Below are 8,342 nucleotides of genomic sequence, written 5' to 3' on the forward strand. Positions count from 1 at the left end.
GACGTATGGACAAATCTCCTTTGACTCTGTTTACCAGGTAGTGAGTCGATTGTTGTGGGTGGCATCCTGGGGGTTGGTAGTGTACCTTAGCTAGAGCCGGGCTGTCAGATAAGCTGAGACAGAACAAAATCTCCAAGAGTGTAAATGAGTTGAGAGAGGATCTCATCTCTTAGCTTGTAAATGAGCTGAGGTAGGATAACAGCTCTTAACCTGTACATGAAGAGAAATGATAACTCAACCTGTAAATTCAAGAATGTTAACAAAGATAAATTATGTGGGTAGAGACAAACTCACTGCACTGACAGCGATGCTGTCAGTGTTGTGTAGTCAAGTGATATCTGCCTGGTGTGCACAGTGCACCAGCTGATTGTTAATTCCCAACCATTATTGCTGGTGTGAACTGAAATTAAGCAGTTACTTGACACTGGAACGTGGGGAGAGGCAGGCAAGGTGAGGTGCAGCCAGGGAGGGACGTAAGCTTGCAGAGACGGGGAACAGGTATGATGAAGCTCTTGGAGCAGGGTGAGAGCGGATCTAGTAGCGACCAGTGAAGAGGAGGGGCCGGAAGCTGTGATTCGACCCCTGCAACCCCATTATAGGTTAGTACAGGAGGGAGGTGCAAAGAAACTGAGGCCTAAGCAGGGTGAGGCGCAGCCAGGAAGAGACGTCCGGTGTAAGGATACCAAACCGTACTATAAGTGTAAGGCATTTCTGCACACCCTCTCTAACCCTGTCTGGGACGATCCTTACCTATCCTTCTTCCCACCGGTAGATTGATATATCCATTTAGTCATCCTGTTCTTTTCTAACCTCTCTAAATGCCCAAACTACATCAAAAACTTTAAAGGGTACACTGGTATGCCGGCGGAAGGCCTCGGTCCAGCTGTGAGTCACAATATGACTAAGACCGGCGCCAGGAAGTGCTTATCCTGTTTCCTGACAAATCTTACCTAACCTAACCCTCTCCTACTCCTCAATAATACTTTTGTATGCATAATATTTACACCATACGTTGCCATCAAAATCGACATCACTGCCCCCTGCCTCCCTCTCACTGCAACATTCAATACCCGTGTTCCACACCCGTACCCCAAACTACTGCGCAAAACATCTAGTTGGCAGAAAGGTGAGAAAATTCATAAAAAAAGGCAGTTTGAAAATACAAAACGTTTGAATATTCATTAAATTTTATTGAAATATAGTGCATAAATTACTGCGATAGACTTCAAAAAATGACAAATGGTGAAGAAATGTATTGTTTTTAAATAAATAATTGTTGAGTGACTATATGGGAAGTATTTTGGGAGAGAGTCGACGCCACTATCCGTAGAAATTGGTGTAGCCATAGCCAGGTCCATAGGCACCCTGCCCATAGCCGCCATAGCTTCCAGGGAAATATCCATTGTAGCCACCTCCTTTGTTGAAGTTAAGACCATCCAAGCCGCTACCTCCGAAGAGGCCAGGTACTCCATTGTATCCTCCGCCGAAGAGGCCAGGTCCGCCGAAGAGACCTGGTGCACCTCCGTATCCTCCGCCGAAGAGACCCGGTTTGCCGGCGAAGCCGGGTTTGTTGAACGGGTTCAAGAAGCCATTGATGGCTCCTTGTAGAGAGCTTACCACGTTGGGTATAAAGAACCTCTGGTTGGGTTCGCCAGCAGCACCAGCAGCAGCAACCTTCTCAGGTCTGGCGGAAGCCAGAGTCACCACCAACACCACAAACACAAAAACTACAGCGCGCATCTGCAAGATATAGTAAAAATCATGTTTATTTACCTTAAAAATGACCATAAGAGTTAAAAATAATAAATGGAAATGAATATAAGCTAACCGGAAAACCCTTACATTATCAACTTGATAAACTAAAGTAAGTTATAAGATAACATATCAAGTGACCACTTGAAATAGAAAGGAAACAAATTCTGAAGTTCATTGTAATTCTCTTTTCTCTCTCTCTCTCAGTTCTCTCGTCCGTCTCGCACCCAGCAGACGGAGGATCAAGTCTTCAAGACGTTTTGGGCGATTAATGACTCAGGTGGGTTTTGCCCTTAACATGAAGCATTTAAATAAGTATTTAAATCTCATTACTCACTTGATAATGGTCCAGAAGTGACCGAAACATTGTTAAATGTTTTCTTTTCGGTTTGTAAGTTAGTTGTGAATTGTTCCAGACACGGTATTGTGGACAAGTTGTGAATTGTTCCAGTCATGGTATTGTGGACAAGTTGTGAATTGTTCCAGTCATGGTATTGTGGACAAGTTGTGAATTGTTCCAGTCATGGTATTGTGGACAAGTTGTGAATTGTTCCAGGCATGGTATTGTGGACAAGTTGTGAATTGTTCCAGTCATGGTATTGTGGACAAGTTGTGAATTGTTCCAGTCATGGTATTGTGGACAAGTTGTGAATTGTTCCAGTCATGGTATTGTGGACAAGTTGTGAATTGTTCCAGTCATGGTATTGTGGACAAGTTGTGAATTGTTCCAGTCATGGTATTGTGGACAAGTTGTGAATTGTTCCAGTCACGGTATTGTGGACAAGTTGTGAATTGTTCCAGTCATGGTATTGTGGACAAGTTGTGAATTGTTCCAGTCATGGTATTGTGGACAAGTTGTGAATTGTTCCAGTCATGGTATTGTGGACAAGTTGTGAATTGTTCCAGTCACGGTATTGTGGACAAGTTGTGAATTGTTCCAGACACGGTACTATCCCACGGTACTGTGGGACACTTGTGAATTGTTTCAGCCTCCGAATTATGAGTTAATTGCGAATTATGTTGGCCACGGTATTGTGGAAACATAAAATCCCGTTTTTTTGTTGTAATGCTGCTTATGATGCATTTTATCAAGGAAGGCACCTTGATACTCGTGAAGGGTTCTTGATCCAAAGAATATGAGCTAACTTTCCCTTGTGTGAATTAAATCTTCACAGCACACTTTCGAGTTTAGCTTTTCCTAATGATCGTGTTAGATCGGAGTGGAGACAATTGCTTTCTTAGGATTTGACGTGCTGTTGGCGTGTGATCAAGGTATCATTTATAAAGGGATTTAATGGAGTCAGTTAGCCTGACTTGAGTCCTGGAGGTGGGAAGTACAGTGCCTGCACTCTTAAGGATGGGTGAGGATGTTACAGTCCTGGAGGTGGGAAGTACAGTGCCTGCACTCTGAAGGATGAGTGAGGATGTTACAGTCCTGGAGGTGGGAAGTACAGTGCCTGCACTCTGAAGGATGAGTGAGGATGTTACAGTCCTGGAGGTGGGAAGTACAGTGCCTGCACTCTGAAGGATGAGTGAGGATGTTACAGTCCTGGAGGTGGGAAGTACAGTGCCTGCACTCTGAAGGATGGATGAGGATGTTACAGTCCTGGAGGTGGGAAGTACAGTGCCTGCACTCTGAAGGATGGGTGAGGATGTTACAGTCCTGGAGGTGGGAAGTACAGTGCCTGCACTCTGAAGGATGGGTGAGGATGTTGCTGTTGGGAAGGTCATCTGAACTATGATGTCAGCAATCCTCTGACAAGACAGCCATCGCATGAATGACAGCAGTAATCTCCAGGTGCCCCTGACCAAAGAAGAAAGTATTCATATACAGCTACATTGACCGTACAATGGTGAATGTTTTCTCTTTTCTGGGTCACTCTGCCTTAGGAGGTGAAGGCCAGCGAGTCAAAGATAATTAGAACAGTCCACCATAAATACTAATTTTGTGACTTTGTATACGGACCTCTTGACTGTTCACTACCTGGTCAACCAGGCTGTTGTTATCAGCAGCTAGGCATGCCAACACAGCCACCGAAACCTGTCTGAGCCAGCTCATACATCTTGCAATATGCTGTCAAATGTTCATATTTTGCGAACCACACGTAGGCTGTACGGTGCCTGCACTCTGAAGGATGGGTGGAGGTATGTTTCAGTTTTCGAACTGTAGTGCCGGCACACCCCTGGCGAGACAGTGGTGGAGTGAGTGATGGAAGTGTTTTTTCTTTTCTGGTTCACTCTGCCATGGTGGGAAACGGCCGAGATATATATATTGCAAGGCAGTGGTAACAAAAGGAGAAAAAGAGATGAGAGAGAGAGAGAGAGAGAGAGAGAGAGAGATTGAGTGGGATAATACTGTTTCTCTCAGGGAGGGAGATATGAGAGGAAACAGCAGCAGCAGCAAAAGCAGCAGTAACAGCAACAACAGCAGCAGTAGCAGGAGCACCTCACCTTCAGTACGTGTGTGTGTAACAAGCAGTGACCCAGTACAACAATACTCGACTCTCTCTCCCCTTTATATACCCATCACCTTCGGCAAAGGTTGCTAGTTGCTGATATTTCTGACATTAAAAAGATGTTTATTAACCAAATAAACTTAAATTTTTTTAATTAATGGTTAGAAAATTCAAGGGTTTCTAAATACCTTAAGATAATGAATATTATTATTTGCATAATTTATGTAAGGGATTTTATGTATATAGGTCAAGAAGTTCGTGTACTGATCCCTATTGTTTATTGTGTATTCTGTATTCTATTTTCATATTAATTAGGTAAGTTGGTGCGATATTCTTAATTAAAATATGTTGAAAAGTGGACGTTAGTCTATATGTGTTTGTGATTTGTGAGAGGTTAGGTAAGGTAAGGTAAGGTAAGGTTAGGTAAGGTAAGGTAAGGTAAGGTAAGGTAAGGTAAGGTAAGGTAAGGTAAGGTTAGGTAAGGTAAGGTAAGGTAAGGTAAGGTAAGGTTAGGTAAGGTAAGGTAAGGTAAGGTAAGGTAAGGTAAGGTAAGGTAAGGTAAGGTAAGGTTAGGTAAGGTAAGGTAAGGTAAGGTAAGGTAAGGTAAGGTTAGGTAAGGTAAGGTAAGGTAAGGTAAGGTAAGGTTAGGTAAGGTAAGGTAAGGTAAGGTAAGGTAAGGTAAGGTAAGGTTAGGTAAGGTAAGGTAAGGTAAGGTAAGGTAAGGTAAGGTAAGGTAAGGTAAGGTTAGGTAAGGTAAGGTAAGGTAAGGTTAGGTAAGGTAAGGTAAGGTAAGGTAAGGTAAGGTAAGGTAAGGTAAGGTAAGGTAAGGTAAGGTAAGGTTAGGTAAGGTAAGGTAAGGTAAGGTAAGGTTAGGTAAGGTAAGGTAAGGTAAGGTAAGGTTAGGTAAGGTAAGGTAAGGTAAGGTAAGGTAAGGTAAGGTTAGGTAAGGTAAGGTAAGGTAAGGTAAGGTTAGGTAAGGTAAGGTAAGGTAAGGTTAGGTAAGGTAAGGTAAGGTAAGGTAAGGTAAGGTTAGGTAAGGTAAGGTAAGGTAAGGTAAGGTTAGGTAAGGTAAGGTAAGGTAAGGTTAGGTAAGGTAAGGTAAGGTAAGGTAAGGTAAGGTTAGGTAAGGTAAGGTAAGGTAAGGTTAGGTAAGGTAAGGTAAGGTAAGGTAAGGTAAGGTAAGGTAAGGTTAGGTAAGGTAAGGTAAGGTAAGGTAAGGTAAGGTAAGGTAAGGTAAGGTAAGGTAAGGTTAGGTAAGGTAAGGTAAGGTAAGGTAAGGTTAGGTAAGGTAAGGTAAGGTAAGGTAAGGTTAGGTAAGGTAAGGTAAGGTAAGGTAAGGTAAGGTAAGGTTAGGTAAGGTAAGGTAAGGTAAGGTAAGGTAAGGTAAGGTAAGGTAAGGTAAGGTTAGGTAAGGTAAGGTTAGGTAAGGTTAGGTAAAGTAAGGTTAGGTAAGGTAAGGTTAGGTAAGGTAAGGTTAGGTAAGATTAGGTAAGGTTAGGTAAGGTAAGGTTAGGTAAGATTAGGTAAGGTTAGGTAAGGTAAGGTAAGGTTAGGTTAGGTAAGGTTACGCAAGGTGAGGTTAGGTTAGGTAAGGTTTGTCAGGAAACAGGACAAGTATTTCCTGACACGTGTCTTAGTAATATAATGACCCATAACTGGAGCTTTTGGTCATCTGACCGAGGCCTTCCACTGGCTTACCCCTCCACCCCTATAAAAATTATGGTCATGGTTATAACCATTTGATTATTAATTTATATCATTAATTAACTAATTATTAAAATATTAATTTACATTAATTAAATTATTAATTTATAGTTAGTAATATAATAATGTGTATTAATAAATTATTAATTTATAGTTAGTAATATAATAATGTGTATTAATAAATTATTAATTTATATTAGAGACACATGTTATTCTCCACTTTTATTGTTACTCTGCTGATGACGACTCAGTTGAGAGTCGAAATGAGTTATTTAATTTTAAAATACTGTTTTCCTCTCTGGTTCTGGGGTGCCCTCCACACATACACACAGGGGCCAGGAGCTGTGATTCGACCCTTCAACCATAACTAGGTGAGTACACACATACACACACAGGGGCCAGGAACTATGAATCGAGCCCTGCAACCACAACTACACACACACACACACACACACACACACACACACACACACACACACACACACACACACACACACACACACACACACGAGTATTTCTTCAGCCAGTGGAGAGTGATTTAGTGGAGGCAGGATCCATACACAGCTTTAAGAAGGAGTACAGTAAAGCTCTTGGAACAGGGAGAAAGTAGACCTCGTAGTAGCCAGCGAAGAGGCGGGACCAGGAGCTGTGACTCGACCCCTGCAACCACATATAGATTAGTACACACAAGCACCCACAAATCAAGTATAAAATTATTGCTGTTATTATTATTATTATTATTATTATTATTATTATTATTATTATTATTATTATTATTATTATTATTATCAATCAAATTAACAATAATGTCAAAGTGTAAATTCAAAATCCAGGAGAAATCTTGATCTAATTCAAAGCCTTGCAAGGCTCCCTCTTGAGGTATATAGTGAGGGTGCTGGTGACCCTCACGGGCTCAACCAGCAGCTACTGGGCTTCCCCACACACCTTGTACTGGCTAAAAAAAAAAAAAAACATAGCTTTCACTTTAAGGTAGTGAAGGTCTGGTCACTTGGACTCGAAAATAATATGACTTACCTTGTTGATAAAACCCTGTGCCTAATTTTAGGCCTAGTTTTAGTTTTGGGTCCAGTCTTAGGTCTAGTCTTAGGGCCAGTGTTAGGCCTACACTAATTTTCTGAAGATTTTTTTATTTTTGAAGGATTATATATTATCACTGTAATTATGATAATTATTATTATTATTATTATTATTATTATTATTATTATTATTATTATTATTATTATTATTATTATTATTATTGAAAAACACTTTATGGGAATAATCAACAGTTTTTAAGATGTCTAGAAATATAGTTATTGGTTAGGATGCTGCTCATAGGAAGATTATTATTATAATCATGGGAAAGAGCTAAAACCTCATGGAATAAACAGTGTCTGGATAATAGAAAGTAATTATATTGTAGTGAGGTGTTCCCTGCAACATATATATATATATATATATATATATATATATATATATATATATATATATATATATATATATATATATATATATATATATATATATACAAACACTGATCTCTGGCTGAAGGAGACTCGAACCTACGAACCTTAGGACAAGGTACGCAGTGCTTTTTACCAATCTACCCACACTGGACAATACCTTGGCGTGTAGCATCCGCTGCACGTTTGATCCAAGGAAGCCAGCTTTCAGGGAGAAGGCTTACAGCTTTTCATCTCATTCCCTGCATGCATCAGCCTTACTAGAGATTTGAACAATGCAAAGAATTCGCGAGAGCATGCGATGAAAAGCTGTAAGCCTTCTCCCTGAAAGCTGGCTGCCTTGGATCAAACGTGCAGCGGATGCTACACGCCAAGGTATTGTCCAGTGTGGGTAGATTGGTAAAGCACTGCGTACCTTGTCCTAAGGTTCGTAGGTTCGAGTCTCCTTCAGCCAGAGATCAGTGTTTGTGTATATTTCGCATGCTCTCGCGAATTCCTTGTATATATATATATATATATATATATATATATATATATATATATATATATATATATATATATATATATATATATATAACTACGATCAGGATAAGTACACTCGTACTTATTCACAACAATGCACAGGCAAGGACACAGGCACGGACACAGGCAATAAAATATTCTTGACTGGTAATGAATGGTTAATGTGCTGCCTGAAGGACCATCGTGTACCAGGTTAGTCATTAACACAAAAACCAAACAAGATTCACACAGTAACTTGGCAGAAACACTGGGAAGTGGGCGCCCCGCACTCACTAGTTTTATACCACTGAACACAAATAGAATGATGTAACAAGCCTTTGTTAAGGGCAACGTTTCGCTCTCTGTTTCTTCTCTAATTTTTGCCATTTTTTAGGCTTTAAATACAAGGAAAGCAAAACGTTTACTAAATATTTGATAACCAAAGATAATTAAATTTTGATGTCGG

General features: G+C 40.5%; 1 protein-coding gene across 1 annotated transcript; it reads right to left on the reverse strand.

Annotated features, from left to right (window-relative positions):
* Positions 1-1,169: 1,169 nt before the first annotated feature.
* On the reverse strand, positions 1,170-4,239 carry LOC128703061 (acanthoscurrin-1-like). The gene is made up of 2 exons (XM_053797608.2): positions 4,204-4,239; positions 1,170-1,740 (listed from the first exon to the last, which is right to left on the reverse strand). The coding sequence occupies exon 2, from the start codon at positions 1,738-1,740 to the stop codon at positions 1,321-1,323; it is 420 nt and encodes a 139-aa protein (XP_053653583.1). The 5' UTR covers positions 4,204-4,239; the 3' UTR covers positions 1,170-1,320.
* Positions 4,240-8,342: the final 4,103 nt, after the last annotated feature.

This window comes from Cherax quadricarinatus, chromosome 86 (assembly GCF_038502225.1).
Source record: "Cherax quadricarinatus isolate ZL_2023a chromosome 86, ASM3850222v1, whole genome shotgun sequence".
NCBI classification, from domain to species: domain Eukaryota; kingdom Metazoa; phylum Arthropoda; class Malacostraca; order Decapoda; family Parastacidae; genus Cherax; species Cherax quadricarinatus.